General features: G+C 37.1%; 3 protein-coding genes across 5 annotated transcripts in view; 2 read left to right on the top strand and 1 right to left on the bottom strand.

The window, feature by feature from the left end:
- LOC131437705 (serine/threonine-protein phosphatase 4 regulatory subunit 1-like) overlaps positions 1-1,798 on the bottom strand; it is a 474,879-nt gene extending 473,081 nt beyond the window's left edge. The window contains exons 1-2 of one of the 3 annotated variants that reach the window (XM_058607223.1): positions 1,653-1,779; positions 1,244-1,351 (exon numbers count right to left, since the gene is read on the bottom strand). In XM_058607223.1, the coding sequence (XP_058463206.1) occupies positions 1,244-1,253 (10 nt within the window). In that variant the 5' untranslated portion in view covers positions 1,254-1,351; positions 1,653-1,779. Of the gene's footprint in view, positions 1-1,243 lie in introns of all 3 variants that reach the window. The other 2 variants (XM_058607224.1, XM_058607222.1) reach the window with 2 other exon arrangements.
- A 3,974-nt stretch (positions 1,799-5,772) lies between these two features.
- Positions 5,773-6,635, top strand: LOC131439175 (uncharacterized). Its single transcript, XM_058609889.1, has 2 exons — positions 5,773-6,069; positions 6,168-6,635. The coding sequence occupies exons 1-2, from the start codon at positions 5,855-5,857 to the stop codon at positions 6,292-6,294; spliced, it is 342 nt and encodes a 113-aa protein (XP_058465872.1). The 5' UTR covers positions 5,773-5,854; the 3' UTR covers positions 6,295-6,635.
- A 15,402-nt stretch (positions 6,636-22,037) lies between these two features.
- The window catches only part of LOC131435170 (zinc transporter foi), a 51,736-nt gene continuing 49,644 nt past the window's right edge, over positions 22,038-24,129 (top strand). Inside the window, exon 1 of the mRNA XM_058602787.1 lies at positions 22,038-22,285. The gene's annotated coding sequence lies outside the window, so the exon portion shown is untranslated. The remainder of the gene's footprint in view (positions 22,286-24,129) is intronic.

The raw sequence follows: 24,129 nt of genomic DNA, 5'->3' as shown, positions 1-24,129 counted from the left end.
CCACACTTTCCAGACTTGGCCCCTTCCGACTATCATTTGTTTTTATCGATACCTCACGCTCTTGCTGGGCAGCACTTCAGTAATTATGACGATGTAGAAAAATTGCTTCACGACTAGATCGCCTTAAAAAACAAATCGTTCTTTCGATGTGGTATTCATCAGTAGATAGAGAGATGTAAAAACCACACTTGTGATCAAATTACTGCATCCGTTTTGCCACCCTAAAGGATTGCAAAAAATTCTTAGCGTCGCTGTTCACTTATAGTCTTTATCTCATTCATGCTCCCTACATTGCGTTAAGCTTTCCTAACTTTGCACACATTTGCTAAATTTTGTATCTTATCACAAATGATAGCTTTCTATTCATTGTCAAATTTTATCTTGATTGATAGAATAGCATATTTTCGTTTTTGGCCGAATATTCAGGTGGGATAAAATCAGTTCAGTTGGGGCAAATTTATGTATTTTTGCCTGAAGCTTTAAATTGTAAATATCATAAAATTTCGACAGACAAAATGACTTTGGCTTTCCGAGGCACTGTTGGAGTGTTATTCAGACATTTGAGCCATAAATTGGCGAATAAGACTAAAACGAGGTAAAATTCCTTTTAAAATGATCGAACAATAAGGTTGCATGAATATTTCAGAAGTACTCGATTTTATTACTGAACAAATGGTAAAAGTTATGTTAAGAAAAATTAAGGATTCAAAATCTATTCAGTCTTTCTGAGATATAAAGGAGACCTCGAGATACTATTGAACATGAGAAAGTATTTGTCGTGAATAGAAAATTACTTAAATAAATGTACCCACAAGACCCGAACTCATAGAGTTTTCCCTTTCCATTGCGGCTATTTAAAAAATTTATCGAAAAGAACCGATACATGAGATTTGTTCTTATCACTGATTGCTACGTATAGCTTCCACTTATATACATAACACAATTTTGACTTATAATTTCACATCAATAAGTGTAGCGAACGCACACAGAGTGAGCAGTGCAAGTAAGAGTCAAAAGACGCAAAAAACGACCCAAAGACTGACTTACGATGGCTCTATTCCTATTCGATCGGTTTCGTACTTATCATTTGAGGTTTCCACGGCACGCCAAATCTAGGCCATTCCAATAGCATTATGTCAAGAATTTGATTCAATGTTCCCTGGATCTTTCGGCTGTCTGCGGGAAGACACTCCCTAGAAATAGAAAGAAAACTGCAGACGCGAATATCATAAACGGAACTTACCACTAAACATCTTCGCTGGTTGTATCAGTTACACAATATTGTCCGGTTCTCAACTGTTCACATCGAATTATCTCCGCAAAGCACTTCTGTCGTCCGTAGGTGGATTTCCTTTTTGTTAGGATCAGCACAAAAAAACAGCAAAACAAGGTATTGAATTGCTTGCAGTCAAAGGTCAAAACCTGATTCGCGAATTGAACTAAATAGCGTCGAACTAGCGGAAAAAACAACTACCGAAAGGAAACAAAGCGATGACCGATAGGGACAACAGCGCAAATAAAAACAATAGAAACCAGCTCACGAAGCAGCAAAAATAACACGCACCTAAAAATTCGCGGCTGCTTAGCCCGTTTCAAGGGGAACAAAAACTACAATATCGAAAAGAAAACAAGACGAGCTAAACGAAAATTACAGGATTATTTTGCACCACTTCGGAAACAATCGTAATTCGACAAAAAATTTATAATACGCCTTATTATAACGCTAAATTTGAAGAAACTCTGGTTGCAGAATAAAAAATCCGCTGCAAGGATAATAATTCGCACACACACAACCAATTAGATTCGTTGACAGCAGTATTGACGTTTCTCGAGTTTCCACTTTCGTTCGTTTCCAAAATGGCCTTCATCCAAGATAGTGAGACAGTAAAGGTGCGAAATGATGACAGCATTATTTCAGAATGAAATTACACGATTTTTCTGTTAACGCTTCATAAGCCATCTGACAACATCCACTTTGAAGAGGAATTTCTGGCCTTTCTGTCAAATGATGACCTTATAAGTTACAATTTTACCATCAGACGCAAGATAAAATAATTGCCTTTCTCATATAGAATGGCTATGCAATCACCGTGGAAACCGATTTTTGAAACGAGGTTCGATATGTCGAGTGTCATATACCATTCGACTCAGTTCGTCGAGTACGCGAAAGGTCTCTCTCTCTGTGTGTGTATGTAAAAAAATGAGTGTTCGATTTTCTCGGAGTTGGCTGGATCGATTTTCACAAAGTTAGATTTAAATAAACGGTCTCCTGGTCCTATAGCCTGCTATTGAATTTTATACGGATCGAACTTCCGGATTGGAAGCAACGGGGTGAAATGTACAAAAGAATTTTAGAAAAGCGGACTTGATATTTCTCAGAGACCGCTTAACCGATTTTCTTCAACTAAGATTTAATTTAAAGGCCCTATAGCCCCGCAGCCTGTTACTGATTGGACCCGACCTCTGGTTCCGGAGTAATGAATATTTTAAAAAGGCCCTCGATTTTCTCAAAGACCGCTCAGCCAATTTTCACAAGCTTAGGCTCAAACAAAAGGTCTTATAATCCCATAGAATTCTGTCGAATTTCGTACGGATACGACTTCCGGTTCCAGATTTACAAACGGTAAGTAGAAAAATTTCATTTTCAAGAACGTGTTTTTGTATGTGTTTTGACACCGGAAAAACGAACAAAATAATTTCAACTAGCCGTTTTATTTTTTAATTGAACAGGTTTTTTTAGTTGATGACCTACAAATACATTGTTTTTAGATATGTCTGGTCATTGATCGCTTCGATTTTCACATACTTAACTTCAAATAAAAAGTATCATGTTCCCATACGTAGGTGTAGTATTGTGTCCGGATCCGACTTCCGCTTCCGAAAATACAGGGAAATTGCAACTCATTATTTCGAGCGATAATGCAAAAACTAGAAAAAAAAAAAAAGCTTTTAAATTTGACTGAAAATTATTCCAATTTTTAGATTGTGTTAGTTGCGAACCGATTTCATCTATACCAATTCCCTGTACCCGGTTCCAGAAGTACCGTGTGATCGAAAGCTCAAAAACAGAACTCTCTTCATTATCTCAGATGGCTATGTGAATTTTCACAAATTTAGTCTTAAATGAAAGATTTTACTACTATTTGTATTTGGTTTGATTAATAATCGATGAGAGTGTTGCACAGTTACAAAATAAAACGATTAAATATTTTACTATCCTTATTTATGGTTTATTTGAAGCAACTCTCTCATTGAGGACTTCGAAAGAAGTATCGTCGCTGCAACACTAACCTTCAATTCGCAGGAGAATCTAACGCAGCAAAAATTCTTAGCGTCGTAAGTTGAACTGTCATTTCCGGTTCAACGTTCGGTAATACCATGTTACACTCTTTTATATCATGAATATTTTTTAATCTTAATTCAATCTTCAAAGTAATCAAAAAGTCAGTATGACGACGTTGATGAATTTTTTAAACATGTTTTATGTGTTTTTACAGCTAGAACAAGATTGATTGGAACAAATTTTATCATCCAATAATAGCATCGATTTATATTTGATTTGAGTCAAAGTAAGAGTCACAACAATTCATATTAATTTTCGGTCGAACTTATAGACAAAGCCTTGGTATTACATTCCTGTAGTGGAATTTGACCTTCTGTTTCAACAGACTTCGCAGCCGATTCAGAGTGTATAGAACCATTGCATGACTGGTGCTACGATCCTACTGACACTATGGATCCTTCCAGGTCGAGGATCGAACATACGACAACTGGTTTGTTAGACCAGTGCCCTATGCATTGAACCGCCAATCCGGGATCGAACTTATGTTTTTTGCTATATTTATTGGTTGTTATAACATTGAAACATTCCTGCTTTACTTTTGTGTAATAAAGTCAGGAAAAAACGGTTTATTTTATGTATAATATTTGTTTGATGATGTAACCGAGGATACAACTAAATTGATTGCATAGAGAACAGACATTCAAGTAAAGGTTTCAATTTGTGTAAGAAAATTAACGGTTGTTTTAAAAAGCAATCATCATATAGCAATTCTGCTGTAGAGGCGATTTGAGCAGTCCAGTAATCCCTTATCCCATGCGTGCAGAGTCGTGCGCAACGGTGATTTTTAACGGATTTTTACTTGTATGCTTTACACAATTTTTTTGAAAAAGTTTGTACTAGGTACTAGGATGTCTGTACAAACTTATCAGTTGTATTCATTTTAAGCCAAGTTTTTCTCTCCAGTGGATAAATTACAAAGTTGTGTTACAAATGACTTTGCAACAGTATTGACCATTGGGATATTATTGGAAATTGAAGATCATTCATAACAAAACATAATATACAAGAAATATAAACTATAGAAAAAAGAACATTGCAAAAAACTAGTTTGGATTTTGCCAATTTGGCTCAGGTCACCCGTAACAAGCAAGCAAACCAGTGAGAAATTTATTTAATTTCATGAAAAAAAATTAAATGAAAATGGATATACTAACCCGGCGAACGACCGCAACTTGGTTAAAGCCGGGTATAAATAAACGATAAAAAAAATGCATATACTGTTATATATAACCGTTGAAATTTATTTAAAAGAAACCTTTTTATTCTCCAAAACAAGAAAAGGCTTAAGTTTAATCACAGTCTTATTCATCCTTTTAACACGTATTTATAAATTCAATGCATTAGAAATCTCACTTGGAAGGAGCAGATGCAATGTTATTCATATTATTTGACAAAAAATTCGACTGAATAAAATACCTTCAGCTATCAATACCTTTTTTACCGTCACTGCTAACCTCAATCGGATGAACACATTTTGACAGTTCAGCAGTACTATTTGTAAACAGAGATTTTTTTGTTTGTCTGTTGACAAATTGGATGAGACCATTTACGGTTCATATCGCCTAAATAGAGTTTTAAAACATTTGTGCACGATTGGATACGGTTTGTTTTAGAGATTTATTAAATAAAAGTGACTAGTTGCAAAGTGTTGAAATGATTGTTTAAGACGTGTTCTTCGATTTTTGCTTAGGCTTGTTTGTAAACAGTACCGCTGAACTGTCAATGATGAATGCATGTTCATTTTTGACGTCACGATAAAAAATCTTATGAAAAAAATAAACAGTCTAGATGTTTTTGATAGGGTAACGTGACGCCATCATGACATATGCGAGTACTGTCCCAACTAAAGGAATATTTGAAATGACCGTGAAAATGATTAAAGAATCCAATTAGAGTGTCCAGTCTGTTAGTTTGTGGAAGCAATATCAATAAAAATCTTACGAAATTTCATGTTACAGTCATGCAAAAATTCGAAACGAGTACACCAATTTTTATCTTATCTATAAACGCAATGTTCCGAACAGAAATGGTGTGTCTTATTCTAATCAATGGTTTCAATACATGATATGAATGATGTAACTAAGAAGATCATAAGTAGCGTTACCAAATACAAATTTGTATTTGGCGTTACCCTACAAAGCATTCAAATTACCAGATGTGTGAAAGATATAAAATCTCACACTACGTTTTCAAAAACGTTGAAAGAAACACCATATTCGATCTCCTAAAGTAAAAAAATATTCTATGACTAAACAAACAGAGTAACTTCGTTATTTATTTAGACTTGGCATCGGTGAGATTGTTGGAATGAACCACCATCCAGACTTGTTCCCCTTGCATGTCAACATTGCAATTATCATTTCGTTAAAACATCGATCCATCGTTCTATCGGGGTATGGTAGTCTGTATACCATGGAAACGGAAGCGACTGTTATCAGGTAGTCAACAGTTAAGGAACGCAAGGCTGAGTATTTTCAAAATTATGAGTTACTAAAAATTATCGAATAAAGTATGGAAAAAATCACCAAAACTACCCCGGAACTGCCAACACTCGAGGCCATGTTTACTTCATACGCTAAGTATCGACCGGCGCTGAACTCATTTCAAGGTGATGGTCAACGGATACTGCTGTCACAAAGCGATGCGTGGATGCAACAAGCACAACTGATAGGAAAGGATCATTTGTTCACCCTCACCGAAACAGGGGTAACATTTTTCACGTTCAGGTAGGTTTCAGCATATTACATGGGAGGTTGGTACGCAGTACATTTGCAATCTGTCATCACTTGTTGATTTTATGTTCATTCTATTATTTATTTTACAGCAAATCTACGCTGGATTTCGATGAGTTTCAAACGTTTTTGGAAAAACTATGTGACGGCAAGAATGTTAACCCAGAGGAAGTTAAGCACATGTTGGTTACTTGTGGCCCTCCAGGAATGCTGTCCTGACATCTAAAAAAACACACATTGATTGCGTACCTGAATCATGTCATTGGAGATGCATTTGGTTAAATGTTACTAAATTTCTATGGTAATTGTGTTAAACAATTTTTATCTATGGGAACATGTTCTTGAACCTTTTCGATCTAAACAGTCTTTGAATGTTTCAAGAAAATTCATCATCATCAATTAATCTACATCGGAGTTGACGGCAACAACTAAAAAAATCAACTGACATGCTGGCAATTTCTTATGCATTTTATTGAATTGAATATGTCGTCTACTCATTTGGACTGACACTAACAGCAACTATTTCGTTCAAACTAACAACTGTCGTTCATCTGCTTATGTTTACTCTGGTATTATCAAATTATTCAGTGTAATTTTTATGTTCTTAGTTCTTCAAATGTTTGATTTTTTAAAACAAATCAAAATCTTACAAATTTCACGAATCATTCATATTTGATGTAGTGATATAGCGATGTAGCAACTTTCATTCCAATTTGTATATGCACAAGCCAAGTTTTCAAATATTCTGATTCCATGTAGTTCTGTCAGTACTCTTTTGATGGTACTCTTTTGATGGCTAATTCAAGATATTGAAAGCTATACAAATCGAACAATTATATTACAGTTGTGTATTAATTTCAAATCAATTAAACCTTCTTTAAGTTGGTTTTGGTAGATACCTTTAAAGTTCAGTTCAGTTTAAACTATTTAGATATTTCATTGATCCCCTTGCAACCTTCAAGCGAGCCTAAGTTCATCGAAATCGAACCAGCTATCTTCGAGGAAACTGTGGCTATATGAAAAAGAGTTAGTTACCAGTTCTGTATATCCGAAATACGAAATTTTTTATTTGCAAATAAACTAAAAATCAATAAGAAAACTCAATTGATTTTTCTGGTCGTCCGAACCGATCCGTGTCGGAGTCGGTTTTTGCATCTGATTAGGATGATTTTTAGAAATTATACTGAATGCCGACTCAAATCCCAAACAAGTAAGCTAGGGACATTAACTGATTTCGTCTAGCTAAGTTGAATGGTATATACAATTGAGATTCTCGAAGTTTTGATCAAAAGATGTTTTTCCAGTAATTTTACAACCTTTCTATACAGAAAGGTCAAAATTGTATTATCGGCCAAAGGATGTTGATCATGGTTTTTGTTATTTTGTTTTGTAATGAAGAATGAAAAAACAATTTTGAATCTTTGAATTTCCGGGCCCCCTGAAAAAATCGAGCTCCGAGGGGAAGACCCTTTCCCCCTTCCCTCTCTGCGGCCATGGGTGTTGTTACGGTGTACAGATTGAAGCATTTTTTCAAACCTTTTGTATGGTCTCATTTGTTGGGCATGGATTTATTAATTATCCACTAAGCGCACTTTTTCTGTGCATTTGTTTCTTTTGTGTATTTTTATTGCATTTTGTTTTCAAAGGCTTTGTTTTGTTTTTTTACATGGTGCATTTTGAGCGAATTTTTATCAATACGTATTTTCGATACAGTGTTGTACAATAGTGATGATCCACTTGGGTTGGAAGAAAGTGAATTCAACTTCGATCATTTTAATGGAATCAAAGAATTCTATTTTCAGACTATATTATCAGACATGGTTTGGTTTTCTTCCGGCCATCAACAGTTGGTCCTCGATTTATTGATATAAGTGTATAAGAATTAAATTGATATTAAATTACAGCCAGAATTTGTAAATTGATATTAAATTGCTGCCAGAATTTGTTAATAGGAAGAAAAATTATGGCCATTTTTTTTTGACATTTGAACGTCATTGAAACAAATACAAATCACGTGATTGTATTTGATTGAAAGCAATGAGATTATAAATTATCTGAAGCCAGCAGCATTCAGCCTTACTAATGACAGTAAGGCTTTTCTGAATGAGTAGGGCTATTGTATCAGTAGACATCATTTTCTCTTAATTATATTATCGATTTTCATATAACAAAAGTTAGCTGTTAATACAAAATGATGTTTCATTTGCATGAACAGCAAAAAGCTCTAATATTAATATGGTCATGCATTTTCGTCCCGGGTTGGCGGTTCAATGCATAGGACGCTGGTCTTACAAGCCAGTTGTCGTATGTTCGTGCCCCGACCTGGAAGGATTCTTCAGTAGGATCCATAGTACTAGCCATGCAATGATTCTATACACTAAGAATCGGCTGCGAAGTCTGTTGAAACAGAAAGGCCAAATTCCACGAAAGGAATGTAATGCCAAGACTTTGAGACTTGATGCATTCATTTTACAATGATGCGCTGTAAATTGAAAAAGTTAACCTTTCAATTGGAAAGGAACTATCTCTTTTTCAGTAAGAGTTTTCGAGCTTTTTAAATGAGAGTTTATACTCTCTGCAAAAAAGAACAAACAATCCTAAATTTACCAACGATCCTCTTATAATAATCAGCGTTTTTTTGCGTGTAACGAATTCTGGTTGAATCCGGTGCACAACAAATGATTTCTACAGAAGTTTATATAATTTTTAGTGACTTTTAACTACTTGAATCTTCGATAGTCAGTTAAGTGAAGGTGAACTGATTATCGTAGAGTTGCACTGAACACCAATTTTTCATAATTATAGTGTCTGGATTATCATTCCACATGCCGATGCCGATGATTAATGAACGCATTTTTGCCGATGTGTTCATTAATCAGTAAAGTAACCGTTTAAAATTATTACTAAACGCCAAAGAGAAATTTTGTGTGCACACACTTTTTTCCCGAATCTCGGCAAAATTTCGCCAAGATTTGAACAGCTCGGTAGTCATCACAGCAAACATTAAAACAACTGAGATTCTCGGTACTATTTATTTGAAAAGTAATTTGCATTTACCGAGATATTCGATTTTGAGATAGTCTACCGAGATCTTCGTCGCTTTTGGAAAGAAATTACCGAAGTTCTCGGTGTTGATGCATGCGAGTTTTTGCCAAAAATTTAAGCAATTAAAATGAAATTTTAAACACAGATATACAGGCTCGAACAAAATTTTTCAAAATCCTGTGTAAATTTCAAATTTGCTATACGTTGGAAACACTATTGCCACATACCCGACTGTTCGCCGCGATCTTTCAAAACGTTCCACTACGTTCCGGAACAATAACAGAATCCTCCTGCCTGTTGTAGAAATATTCCAACTACAACAATTTTAACACTTATCACACGATTTCCCTAAGATTTAAAGACAATTTTATTTCCATGTCGCATAAATCACACGAGAACTCGATCGGAATAAAACAAAAAAAAACTTGTCATTTTAACCAACAGCAAAACAAAAATCTAGCGAGAAGTGAATGTTGCACCCAAAGTTGTGTCTCATGTGAAAGAGGCACCTAAATAGTGGTGGCACCTCGGGTCGATCATGGTGACATCTGCAAGTGTTCGCCCCGCTGATTGAGCAAATTTTACACACAGTTCATATGTGAGCCTGTATATCTGTTATCTGTGTTTTAAATATAAAATAAACATTCCAATTAAAACTCAAATCATAGATTTAATGATTTCTTCATTATGTTGGCGGTGGTACTGATAAGCTTGTAAATGGAATAAACAGAAACAATATATCATATGAAGAAAATTCTGTAAAACATAATACCAAAGATAACAGATATACATGCTCACATGAACTGTGTGTAAAATTTGCTCAATCAGCGGGGCGAACAACAACTAGGCGGGTGACAAGTTTATTTTTGTTAATATTTCGAAACATATCGCTATATTCGGATTCAAATTTTATTTGCAACTAATCTCACATATGAACACATGCACTTGTTTACATCGCTTAGTTTTACACTAAAGCAAAATGGCTACCTCGATGAATCACCGAATTTCGGTTGACTAAATGTTATTTACTGAGATTGATTTTCTAAGTTGATATCATTGATTTTCTGACTTTTGGTAGAACGACCAATTGTTGGAAACACTGTAGTTTACATAACCGAATATTAGTACAACATTTTGGATTGCTGAGAAATCGAAATTAATAAACCGAGTATTTCGAAAAAAGCTATCTTAGCCGAAATTTCAGTAAAATATCGCTTCGTATCTCGTTTTCGGCATCTTTTTTCGCCGAGATCAAAATTAGGTTTTAAGTGTGTAAGGTTCACAGTCTGTATTGAGCAATTTGATGTCTTTGTATCGCACACCGACGCAGTGTGTACGGATATATTTGCACACAAAATAAAACTGTGCAAGAATCGCCAGTCATGTTTCTAGGGAGTTCAATCTTAACCTCAATTTTTTCGATTTTTGTATAGGGTAACAGGTATTTTGACTCATTTTCGGATTAATTTTATTTTGGTCCACTTTGTAGAAATATCCACCAAATGTTGTAATATCTTTGAAAAACCCTTACGCGATAGGTAATTTAATGTGATTAGCTTCTAATTTATGCATCGTGGGGTAATTCACATCGGTTGAATCGATAAAGTTTGTTCGGTGGGCCAAAATATATGAAGTGGCCAAAATACCTCTTTCACACTATTTCTATGTTCATGAACTATGACGAATAATGATACATCCAAAAAAGCTTCAAGACTAACAGCAAAGCAGTAGAGTTGATCATGATTAATTGTGTTCCTTCCCACGCAGTATGCGATTATAGTTTGTTGGTCGTTGAGCGTTCATTGAACGACATACTGCACGAAATATTCGTTCAGTTTGCTGGATCGGTTTGTTGTGTTGTTTTTTCTCTTGCAAAAATAGTGTGAAAATTAGATGTTACCTTCATATAGAAAGAAGATTTGTTGGTATTCTACGTGAAGTAGAAGTATTGTACAGGTATGTAGTGTTAGTTTTCAAAAAATAAGTGGAAAAAACTTCGGAAATTGTCCAGTAAAACTAGTCCAACGGGGCTCCAACTCCTCATATTAAAAATGACTCAACAATGGACCTTTGTCTGCTGGGTTTGTTTAAAGAAAAAAATGTCATTCAGTTCAACGGTCTGTTTCAAAATCGGCAAACGAAGGTCCCGTGTTGGCTTCCCGTTGAACGATTGATTGGACGTTCATTGGACTAATGATTCAACGTATTGGACCAATGAAGGACCATCGTTGAACGTTTTTTTCTAAGAAGGTTTCCTTATCAACTGACTACTCCCCACATTATCGAAATGACGGAATGCGTAATGAATTCTTACTCGACTACATGATTTTTCAGTGCTAGAATTTTCGCCTGGGTTGGCTGCTCGATCAACCCGATTGACAGTGATATTTTAAATGTCATTGAATATTCGCTCATTTTATGAATGTGTTAGTGTAAAATTTAGGCGCCTTAAGCCATTTCACTACACTCTAGCTAGAGGAATGGATGATGCTGACTAAGGTAGGCCGTTTCGTTATTTTCCAGCGAATTTCAACAGTTTATGTTGGAATTCTAAGAAGAACTGTGTGGGGCTCGTTCTTTCTTTAAAAAATACAGTTTAACCTTTGAGTTGCTACTACTATTTTAATTAACAAATTTTGCTTATATACTACAAGTTAGAACAGACTTACGTCTAATGTTAATTCTTAATTTATTCCGCGCTTGCGCATAAGCCTGAATTTCGTGTTTCTTACCTCCCTAGGCTTGTGCGCATGCGTGGTTATGCTATAAGGAAGAGAGAGAACACAGGCATTCAACGACCCCTTATTTCCTTCTTTTCCTTACATTGCCCAGCTTGCGATCCCAACTATGACAAGTTAAATCCAGCTGTTTCTCCTCCCTTCAAGGAGGTCATTCACTTGTCTCGAGGCATGTGTTTTATGCTATTCCTTCCTTCTTCGAGGAGGTCATAGCCCTGCTCGAGATAAGTGCTTACATTATTTTATTTTAGCCCTTTAAACGACGACATCGGTCGTTGCTCTTATTTCTAACGGATTTTATGATTCGATGTCGTAACCCGGGAGCTCGACGATGCGGGAGATTTCATTTCTCGCTAGCTTAAATTTAGAACCCTAGTATGGGATTTAAATCTAGGCACGCTGGTGAAACTGTCAGCCACATTTCCAACCCCCGTAAATCCACCACATCGATTTACAAAATACCGTGGCTGATATTAATCGTTTCTCGTTAATGTAGGATATAATGGTGCAGTTCTTCTTTCCTCTATTTGAACGCTTTCACATTCGCCTGAGTTATTTATTTCGTTCCTATCTGCCTCTTGTTGAGACCTTCGCAACGAGTTTCTATGAGACAAGAAAGTAGTCAGTGAATCCCAAAATGAAGCAATTAACTGCCACCCTAATCCATAAATATCGTACAATATACGCCCATGCATTATTGTGTCTACCACAAACTTCAATATTCTCCCTATCATGTAAATTCCTAAGAATGTAGAAGTTAAATTTCCCAGCCATGTCGTCCAAGATATTAATTTTTCCCAATATCTATTCAGAGCGTTCTCTATCACTCTTTCCGATACTAAGGCGTCAAAATTATATCCTTGTAGGTTTGGTTGTTGACTCGCTAAAATTTTATGAAGTACATTTGAAGCGATTCTTTTTTCTCCTTGATCATAAATCATATTACGCATCTTTTCAATGCTATCGGCATCATAAACTCCGCTTTGCATTAGGCTTGGTAGCGGCGTATACGTCCACGTCGTGACTATGTCAGTAGTTAATTTATTTGGCGACGTCGTTTCTCTCAAACGACCATCTGTAGTATACCATCTTCCGCCAAACATATACTTCGCAGGAAGGATTGGTGTACAATCTATTTCGGTTCCCCTCATTTGAAGGATTCTTGAAACTGGAGCTAAATACATTTCAGTCCCGTTATACTTTACTGGGATTTCCTGATAACATCGCTCCGCTGTTCTATGCGTGACATAGACAGGTTTGCATTCCAGAATGTGTAAAACCTCTCCTGCTACAACAGCTGTGTATCCAGATCGCTTCACTATCCCTGAAACGAACTCCGTTGGATTGAGCCGAGCTAGAGTCAGTTTTGTCTCCATTATTGTCTTGTCAACCTTGCACATTTCTGTCATAATTGTATTATAGATTTCCTCAAACTTTTGCCCAATGTAGCTCTCTACTAGCGTGATTTTTGAGTTAAAGTAAGTAAACAAGTCATAATTTTTTCCATTCGGACGTCTTTTGAATGGCGATTTGAATTCTGTTTCTTCTAGGATCAATATTCTCGGATGATCGGTTTTGTAACCATTGTATCCACATATACGAGTTGGATCTCTGGTTCTGACGGAAAATACATGTGAGTCTGAAATAGCGCTATACACGGCTTGCGTATTTCTTTTCTTACCAGCATCCACAGTTTTATTTACCATTCCTTGATAAATTACTTCGAATTCATCGTCTTCGCAACGTTTATCGCCGTTTATATCCCATGTCATATATCCTTGTTCCCCGTCTAAACATTTCCCTTGGGAGTATGTACAAACTATTCCGTTGCGTAGTGTTATCTGATCATTTTCATAATCCACAGAACTTGTATAGTCGTACAATGAAATTGCATACTCATAGTAAACCAATGCGTCTACCCAGGTGTAAAATGGTGTTCGATAAATTCCACCCTTACACGAGCTTCCTTGTACATGACCGATTATTAGTACTTCTCCATGAGTCGTTCCGTTTCTCTTGACCTCGTTAATTCTAGTCTCTTGAGTCAAACGTACTGAATTCAGTAAGTGAGTTATTCTGCACTCTTCATTCGTGAATTCCTTAACCGAATGAGAATAGCCATATTGATAGTCCGACGTGTGAGAATGCATCCCACAATGTCGTATAGATCTTTTCAAGATGACTTTACATTGATACGCATGAGCAGATCCTTTTGCATTTTTTTGTAAAACTTGTATTGGAACTTCTATTGTCGTTAAATTATTTGTCGGTGGAAAACATGGTGCTACGTCCAGCAACGAATATGTAGTTATATTTATCTCCGGATTCGCACAATCGTATGCAATCAATCCAGGAGCAATGGTTCCAAATGCTTGACATATTATCATCATCAAAGCTAAGGCTGCCAAACAAATATTTTTCAATTTTGTATTCTGTCTTCGGGTTGGTCTTTTGTTACTAGACTCGATGGCAATTTTCTGTTGGTTGTTTCCTTCCATTTGTGAGACCTCCACTTCATCTTGAGTGTCGGTACTTATTTTTGGTTCACTAGACTTTACGTCTAGCACCGATAATTTAACTGTAGGTTTTACTACTGTTCCTTTTTGTGTTTTTATGACGGCGGACCTAATTATACCGTCTTTAGCGCGTCGTACTTCAACCACGAGACCCTTTATCCATTTTCCTTTTCTCTCTTCATCCGGAAAAATTACTATGTCTCCTAGCTTTAGAGAGGTCGATGACTCTTGCCATTTTGGTCTCCTAGCGAGGTTTGGTAAATATTCTCTTACCCATCGGCACCAATATTCTTTCGTAATTTGCTGCACTCTTTTCCATTGCTGTCGAGTAGCTTCTGCCTTTGAGACGTCGTTTAAATTTGGTTCGGCCTCCCCTGAGCATCCCAATAAAAAATGATTTGGCGTCAACGCTTCATCATCTTCTGATTCGATAGGAATATGCGTTAACGGTCGGCTGTTGATGATAAACTCAATTTCTATTAACACACTTCGTAATATATCTTCAGGCATAGTTGTTTGAAGTGAAGGCATTATACTTTTAACTTCTTTTATCATTCTTTCCCATACTCCACCAAAATGCGGAGCGGATGGCGGGTTGAAAAACCATTCTATTCCATCACCTGCCAGCCTTTCTTGAATCTTTTTTAATTCGTTATTTGCACCTATGAAATTGGTACCATTGTCGCTGTAAAGTTGTGAAATTTTTCCTCTTCTGTGTATTACATTTTTCAGACACACAAAAAAGGCGTCAGTGCTTAAGTTATTCGCTACTTCAATATGAACAGCACGTGTTGATAAACAAGTAAACAACGCACCCCATCTTTTTTCCGTTCTTCTTCCAATCGAAACTGTCATTGGACCGAAGTAATCAACTCCGGTGAAGGTAAACGGTTTTACGTTCGCATTCAGCCGACATATTGGTAATGATGCCATTCTGGGTAGATTAGGTCGAGCTCTTTCGTTCCTGCACCTTTGACATGCACCTTTTGTCCTTTTCATCGAGGCTCGAATGTCAACTACCCAGTACCTTTGTCTAACTGCAGCAATTGCTGCGTCCATTTTTTTGTGAAAAAATTTCTCGTCATAAAATTGTAATATCAAATAAGTTGCATGATGCTTCTTCGGTAATATAATAGGATATCTAGTACCGTACGGAAGCATAGTTGCATTTTCGATCCTGCTTTTCGACTTCATTAATCCATCTGTATCTAAGAATGGCGTTAAGTTTATTATTTTACTTGATTTATCTATCGGAAAGTCCGAGTGTAATTTTCTCATTTCATCCGGATACGCTTCCCACTGTGCCTTTCGTAGTATAATATTTTCTGCTCGATCTAAAACTTCTTTTGTAACGATCCGTTCGTAAGATTCATTTTTAATTTTTGATCTCAATATGTCGACATAAATCAGGATTCTTCCTACGGCTCGTTTAGCACGTTTCCAGTTCGAACACCAATCGATGTTTATAAATTCAAATTTCGTGAAATTAGTTTCTTTGACTAAGTTCACTACTTTTATATCTTCCTTGGTATTCAACTTGATCGGTCTAAGAGGCCACAATTTTTCATCTTCTTTCAAAAATGTTGGACCATTCTTCCATATGGATTCTCTTTCTGTTGATTTTGTAGCTTCATCGGCTGGATTATTCTTCGAGTTCACCCATCTCCATTGCGTCATCGATGTGCATTCTAGAATCTCGCTAATTCTTAGGCCGACAAACTGCTTGTATTCTCTGGGATCAGATTGAATCCAGGACAAGACTACCGTCGAGTCTGTCCAATATATTACCTTTCCTACCTTAAGTCGCAGACTCTTTAAAACGGTTTCAGTTAACCTAGTTCCTAAGACCGCGGCCTGTAGTTCCAGTCTGGGAATTGATAAGAGTTTAGTTGGCGCGACTCTGGCCTTCGCAGCTATTATGGTTACGTCGACTCGGTCATCAAATATTGTTCGCATATAAACAACCGCTGCAAATGCTCTATCCGAAGCGTCAACAAACGTATGTATCTCTCTTTTTACTCCTTCTGAGAGATAAGAATAACATCTTGGAAATTTGATTCCTTTTAGACTGTCAATTCGCTTTTCCCATTTGCTCCATTCCATATACATTGGTTCGGGGATTTTATCGTCCCAGCCGATCCCTAATTTCCATAAGTCTTGGATCAATATTCGGCTTTTAATTGTTACATTAGATATCAAACCTAATGGGTCATAAACGCTCATGCTGGCGGATAGTAATTGTCTCTTAGTAGGCCATTCAGGTAAGTCTGACATCTTTACTCGATATCTTATGGTGTCATCGACGACGTTCCAATAGACACCTAAAACCTTTTCATAAGATTGCTCGTCATCGCCTAGCACGATTTCTTCCTTATGCATAATTTTGTCTTCAGACAATGAGTTTTTCAAATCTTTGGAATTTGTTACAAAATTCCTTATATTAAAATGTCCGTGTGCGTGAATCTTTATTACATTTCCCACAGTTTCCTTAGCCTCATCTATTGAATCGAAACTGTCGAGATAATCATCCACATAGTGGTTTTCAATTATCGCAGTTACCGCCTTTGGATAATCGATTTGGAATTTAATGGCATTTTGGTTTTTAACGTATTGTGCACACGACGGTGAGCACGTTGCACCAAAAGTCATTACTTGCACGACGTACACACACATATCCTCTTCTTCTGCAAATCTATACAGAAAACGTTGAGAGTTTTGATCGTCCTTTTTAATTTTAACTTGGTGAAACATTTCCTGAATATCACCAGTAACCGCAAGTTTCCCTTCCCTGAATCTAATTAAAATACTTAATAAAGACGTAGTTGCGTCAGGCCCTGAAAGTAGTTTGGAATTCAAGGATTGTCCTTTTATAATTGCGGCTGCGTCAAACACTAGCCTCGGTTTTCGAGGAATTTTATTTGGATTTGTAACTGAAAAATGCGGTATGTAGAATGTTCGTCTTGAATCTTGCATTAACTCTTCTCGGTTTAATTTTCTTACGTATGCCTTTGATTCATACTCCAATATTTTATCATTATACCACCTTCGCAACTCAGGATTTTCACGCATCCTTTTCTCTTGTCCCTTTAGTCTGCTTAAGGCAACTTGATAACTATCTGGGAGCGACACGTTATCTTCTTTCCATAATAGTCCTATTTCATATTGACCATTTGTATAATTAATCGTGTCTTTCATAATTTGTAAAGCTCTTTCGTCTTGTTTAGACATGAGAGGCTTACTCGGTACCATAACGCCAAATTCTTCAGTCGAGAAATAACTACGCATCATTTCCTTCATGGATTTTTCTTCGGAAGTCTCGTCATTATTAATCATCATTAAAAAGTTATTTTGTTTTCGATCGTCCATTTGTGTCCCGTATATTACCCATCCAATTTTAGTTTTCTGAGCTATCGGCTCATTAAATCTTCCTGAACGAGTATCGATAGCACGCATGATATTAGAATGCGGTAATCCTATCAGAAGTTTTGGTTTCTCGTTTCCGTAATCACTAAATTCAACATCTGAGAGGTAAGGATAACTTTTTACCAGTTGCTTCTTCCGAATGGATTGCGTAGGCAGAGACATTTCCTTTAATGTTCGTACCTTTTCTAACAGATACGTCTTCCCCTTGTAGCCCTTAATTCGAACTGATATTTCCTCGCTACCTTTGTCTACTTGCTCTTCGCCATTTGTCCAAGACAACGTTAACGGTTTCTGTTTTCCGCTTATTCCAAGCTGTCTGGCAACTTCCTCTAAAATTAATGTTGTTGACGAACCTGGGTCTAGAAACGCTAGTACGTCAACCTGTTTATCATTATTTTTCAATGTTACTGGTATAATCTGATACAAAACCTTTCCCTTCTCCTCATGATAATGAACTTTTTCGGCCCCCTTCTCTTTTTTCTCAGAGACCAGGATTGAGTTCTCTGAATTTTGATGTATCAGTGTATGATGTTTACCTGTACATCCCTTTACCTCACACCTTTTCTTGAAAAGGCACGTTTTCAATCGATGATTGGCATAATTGCAGCAATTGAAGCATGCTTTATGCTTTATGAGTATGGCTTTTCTTTCTTCTACATTTGACTTCAAGAACGTAGGGCATTCTGTTGTTTTGTGTTGTTTATTACAGGCAAAACAAGATACCTTTCTTTTGTTAGTATCGAAACTTTGATGCGTATAAACCTTATCTTTAGGTTTCATTTGTTTATCAGTTCTCAATTTCGACTCTGTTAGTTCCTGTGCAATTCTTTGTTGAGGCCTCAACCATTGGAGAAGATCCTCTAGTGTTGGAATTTCATAAGGATGTGCTTCTGATGCAGTATCCTTACGATCAATTTCCTTTCGAGCCCAGTCTTGTCTTAGATTAAATGGCAATTTGTCTAAGATTTCATCTATCAGGGCTTGATCTTGCATATATCCTAAAGAGTTCGTTATCTTTATGTTTGTAACGAGATTATCAATCGTCGTTACAAACTCTATGACACTTTTTGGAACTTCCATTCTAGGATTCTTCAGTTCCTTTACTTCGTTTCTGAAAAGTTTATATATTTTCTGTTGGTTACCAAAGTTTTCCTTTAAGGTAGCCATTATCTTTGGAACATTTTTGCTATCTAGCAATAGAGGTTCCACAATTTTTAATGCATCACCCTTAAGATGCTTCTGGAGACGAGTCAAATTTTCTAAGTTAGAAAACTCGCCTTCTTTTGTTGTCTCCTTAAACGTGTTCTCGAATTTGGACCAAACTTTAAATGATCCATCGAAATAGGGCAACTCCATCAGAGATTGCCTTGCAAACATCCTTACCATTTTTGCGGTCGCGTCTTCGGAACCGCCCTTGGACACACCTGGCTTGGATGATGATGCACCTTTCATGTTATTTGCTAGATCGGCAAAAAACTCTCTTTGGCATCGAAACATCTCTTCTGACTGTCTCAGGAGACCCTTGCTCGATTCTTCTGATGATCGTCTTAAATTGGCGACCTCACTTTCAAGCGCTTTTATTTGCGCCTTTATTATCGTACATTTTGGGCAAGCCCAAAACTCAGCCTTAGTTGGAATATGATCCAACCGCACACAGACGATATGAAACCATCTGTCGCAGTCGTCACAACAGACCATATTGTCTGCTGAGTCGGGGTTATCGCACAGCTGGCAATGTCCCTTTTTATTCTGTTTGTATTTAATCCCTCCCGACGCCATGTTCTCTCTCTTACCTTGTTTTCTTTTAACAATTAAGATGATCTCGTAGTGCGATGGCTTCCGTTTTCCGGCTGCTCGGCGACTGCTTCTGAATCCGGGTGTGCGATTTTAGTGCGCCTGTCTTAGGCCGCACTACACTTTATACGCTAACTTGCGTATTGACTTGGAACAAATGTTCGATTTTAGTGCGCCTGACTTAGGCCGCACTACACTTTATACGCTAATTTGCGTATTGACTTGGAACAAATGTTCGCCTTTTAGTGCGCCTGACTTAGGCCGCACTACACTTTATACGCTAATTTGCGTATTGACTTGGAACAAATGTTCGATTTTAGTGCGCCTGACTTAGGCCGCACTACACTTTATACGCTAACTTGCGTATTCACTTGGAACAAATGTTCGCTTTTTAGTGCGCCTGGCTTAGGCCGCACTACACTTTATACGCTAACTTGCGTATTCACTTGGAACAAATGTTCGCTTTTTAGTGCGCCTGACTTAGGCCGCACTACACTTTATACGCTAACTTGCGTATTGACTTGGAACAAATGTTCGCTTTTTAGTGCGCCTGACTTAGGCCGCACTACACTTTATACGCTAACTTGCGTATCACTTAGAACAAATGTTCGCTTTTTAGTGCGCCTGACTTAGGCCGCACTACACTTTATACGCTAACTTGCGTATCACTTAGAACGAATGTTCGATTTTTAGTGCGCCTGACTTAGGCCGCACTACACTTTATACGCTAACTTGCGTATCACTTAGAACAAATGTTCGCTTTTTAGTGCGCCTGACTTAGGCCGCACTACACTTTATACGCTAACTTGCGTATTCACTTGGAACAAATGTTCGCTTTTTTTAGTGCGCCTGACTTAGGCCGCACTACACTTTATACGCTAACTTGCGTATCACTTAGAACGAATGTTCGATTTTTAGTGCGCCTGACTTAGGCCGCACTACACTTTATACGCTAACTTGCGTATCACTTAGAACAAATGTTCGCTTTTTAGTGCGCCTGACTTAGGCCGCACTACACTTTATACGCTAACTTGCGTATTCACTTGGAACAAATGTTCGCTTTTTTAGTGCGCCTGACTTAGGCCGCACTACACTTTATACGCTAACTTGCGTATCACTTAGAACGAATGTTCGATTTTTAGTGCGCCTGACTTAGGCCGCACTACACTTTATACGCTAACTTGCGTATCACTTAGAACAAATGTTCGTTCACTTTTCAGGTCTTAGAAGACCTGGGTAGCACTTTTACTGGTAAACTCTTTTTTGGCTTGTCCTCTCTGGATGAAGCCACCAAACAATGTGGGGCTCGTTCTTTCTTTAAAAAATACAGTTTAACCTTTGAGTTGCTACTACTATTTTAATTAACAAATTTTGCTTATATACTACAAGTTAGAACAGACTTACGTCTAATGTTAATTCTTAATTTATTCCGCGCTTGCGCATAAGCCTGAATTTCGTGTTTCTTACCTCCCTAGGCTTGTGCGCATGCGTGGTTATGCTATAAGGAAGAGAGAGAACACAGGCATTCAACGACCCCTTATTTCCTTCTTTTCCTTACATTGCCCAGCTTGCGATCCCAACTATGACAAGTTAAATCCAGCTGTTTCTCCTCCCTTCAAGGAGGTCATTCACTTGTCTCGAGGCATGTGTTTTATGCTATTCCTTCCTTCTTCGAGGAGGTCATAGCCCTGCTCGAGATAAGTGCTTACATTATTTTATTTTAGCCCTTTAAACGACGACATCGGTCGTTGCTCTTATTTCTAACGGATTTTATGATTCGATGTCGTAACCCGGGAGCTCGACGATGCGGGAGATTTCATTTCTCGCTAGCTTAAATTTAGAACCCTAGTATGGGATTTAAATCTAGGCACGCTGGTGAAACTGTCAGCCACAAACTGGTTATTTACTAGTTCTGTATATCCAAAAAAAAACATGAAAATTTAAATTTGTATATTCAGTTATATAATGTTTTCGTTTAAAAATAAACTGAAAATCAGCACGAAAACGTGCAAAATCTGGAAGTAAGAAGAAGAAGACGAATTGATAAATCCGTCCGCATCTTCTCACTCAATTCCGAATGATTTTCGAATCAACCGGTTGTAGGCGAAATTCATTCGGAATCGGTTGATGCACTGGAGTTGGGATTGATTCGGAATTCCTCATGATTTCCACATGGAATTCCGAATGAAAATTTCTCGCCGATTCGGAATTGATTCGGAATCCAGTCGGATCTGATAATGTGGGTCCGACACCTCCACACTTGGATTGTACCATGGGCTGTCAGAAATTATGTTTAAATCACTACACCTAACTTTGACTAGTTTCATTTAACTGTGCATGTTTTCGGGCTATCACAACCACAAACGCAAACAAAACGTCAGTATAGTTTGTGAACAGTTTGGAAAACAGAACGAGAATATGCACTCATGAACGCACTGCGCGTTGGACGGATAGAGTTTGACTGTCAGGCAACGCGAATCAAGCTCGACATTTCGCTCATTTGGATGTGCTGCAAAGCAATCGAAAGTGCATTTAGTTTGTGTGTGGTCAGGTTTTTTCTGCGCTAAAACATTTTGCATTAACGAAGCAACGTTTGAAGTGATTCATGAAGTAACCGTGCAGTGGTTTGTGGAATAGTTCCCGCTAAAAAATTCGGTGGATATTGCTTCCGCTGTGGTACCAATTGTTAAATAAGTACGTATCTCATTCCGTCACGTGTATAGTGCAAAAATAAGCCAATCATACCTTATTCCGCTAATATTGATGTAGCAATATTCGAAAGTAGCATTGAACAACAACAATCGATAAAAGCCTACGCTTATCAGAACTCTAATCAGTACCCGGGCTCAGCTACACGTCGACATTACCTTGTGGGAACCCTAAGCGATGGGTGAGCTTTCAGAAATAAAACGAATAATTCTAGCGTCTAAATTTGGCAATGGCCACGCGTTCCGTCTGCCTTTAAATGGAAAAAAATAAAACGGGATGCGTAGTGAAAACTAAAAGCTAGGGGAAACCTGTAAAACTTAAACCATGCGATTTGATACTGTACACGTTGCGGTAACTTTAGAATTATATATTGAAAAGCTGAATCTTTTGCGAAGATAAGAGCATAGATAGATAACACTGGCTCAACATCACGAATATTTGGCTTTCCGTTTGGCAACAAGTGCAATTGAAGTAAGGCCCAGTTTTGATAAGCAATTGGTGTTCTTAAAGTAACAAACCTTTCGAAGGGGGCAGCTGTAGAAACTCCAGTTTGGATGGTTAACTATAAGAATGCATGGTCGCAATTTATTTGTTTACTGCAAAAACACAGTTGAAGCTTTTATGATCCAACAGATCGGATACGGTAAATAAACAACTTATTTCCGCTGACTGAGCTGGCGCTGCGCTTAAAAAATCGAACTAAACTGTCGTTCAATGTTTATAAAAGTTTTTAATTAGTTATATTTTTCTTTACCTCAACCTCGGTTAATGGTGAATATTGTTTTATACACAATATATCATTTGATTGAATTAGTTGCTAACATTAGGATAATATTTCGTTCGATTAGAACTTACAGATAGATTCAAAGAGTAGGAGCAATTCTTTAAACTCAATTTCGATATGTAACTTTTAAGTAAAGTAACGTTAAATGCCACATCTTGATATGGAACTTGATCTTCTGTTCCGGCAGATTCCTTTATCGATTCGCAAACTGCCGTTCTACGCATAATTGCATATTGGGGTTACTTATATCTATGGGACAATTAAGCGTGGATTGCATGACTATTGGCATATGCCTTCTACTCACAAATACGGGCTTGAGACTTCCAAGCACTAATCAAAAATTCTGCGAAATATGTAAATTAAGAACGTTAGTTTGAAGAGTTTTTGAACCGAAGTTTGCATTTTTGTGTTCCCTGTTTATTTTTAAAGTAAAATCATGTCCTCGTGGTAGGCGAGTGTCAATTAAATATCAACGACAGGTTATGGCAAAAAAAAACTTCCCAAAAATCATGAAAAATGGAAAAAATAGACTTGTTATTAAAACCAACGCTCGACTTTAAGTTACAACTCAAACAACAAACCGGCGCAAAACTTACGATTTGAAGCAAGTGTATGTAAAAACTCATCCACCTTTTATTAAAAAAAATCAGCCTTGAATCGGAATGGTCTCTCGATTAGTGCATTTTTTCGCAAATTATTTCGATTGATGTTGGAGACTGTGAAAAAAATTCTTAAAAGGCTCTGTAATGATCGAAAGAGAAAGTAAATTAAGCGATGCTTTAATTGACTGAATCCTAAATATTTTTGTTCAAAGAGTTGAGTTCACCCATTCCTTTCTGTAGTGTCAGAAATTTTATTTATCAGTTCCAAATAGACAAATCGAATAAATAAAATACGATCTCGATCGAGGTCTGTAGTCCACAGAGGTATTTAAAATTCATAGCATGTTTTCAGGGTTGTTTGTTGGAAGAGAACGTCAAATAGTTGTTTCAAAATGTAAAGAGGCTTCACTGCAAGTGCAAGCTCCATTATGGTCGAGTATTTT

The sequence above is a fragment of the Malaya genurostris genome, chromosome 3, assembly GCF_030247185.1.
Source record: "Malaya genurostris strain Urasoe2022 chromosome 3, Malgen_1.1, whole genome shotgun sequence".
Taxonomy (NCBI): domain Eukaryota; kingdom Metazoa; phylum Arthropoda; class Insecta; order Diptera; family Culicidae; genus Malaya; species Malaya genurostris.
The sequence above is the reverse complement of the archived record's forward strand: the minus strand, read 5'-3'. Positions and strand labels throughout refer to the sequence as shown.

Coding starts and splice junctions, on each gene's coding strand:
- LOC131439175 (XM_058609889.1), top strand. CDS start 5,855: ATGGAAAAAATCACCAAAACTACCCCGGAACTGCCAACACTCGAGGCC. Junction 6,070..6,167: donor GTAACATTTTTCACGTTCAG/GTAGGTTTCAGC, acceptor TTTATTTTACAG/CAAATCTACGCTGGATTTCG.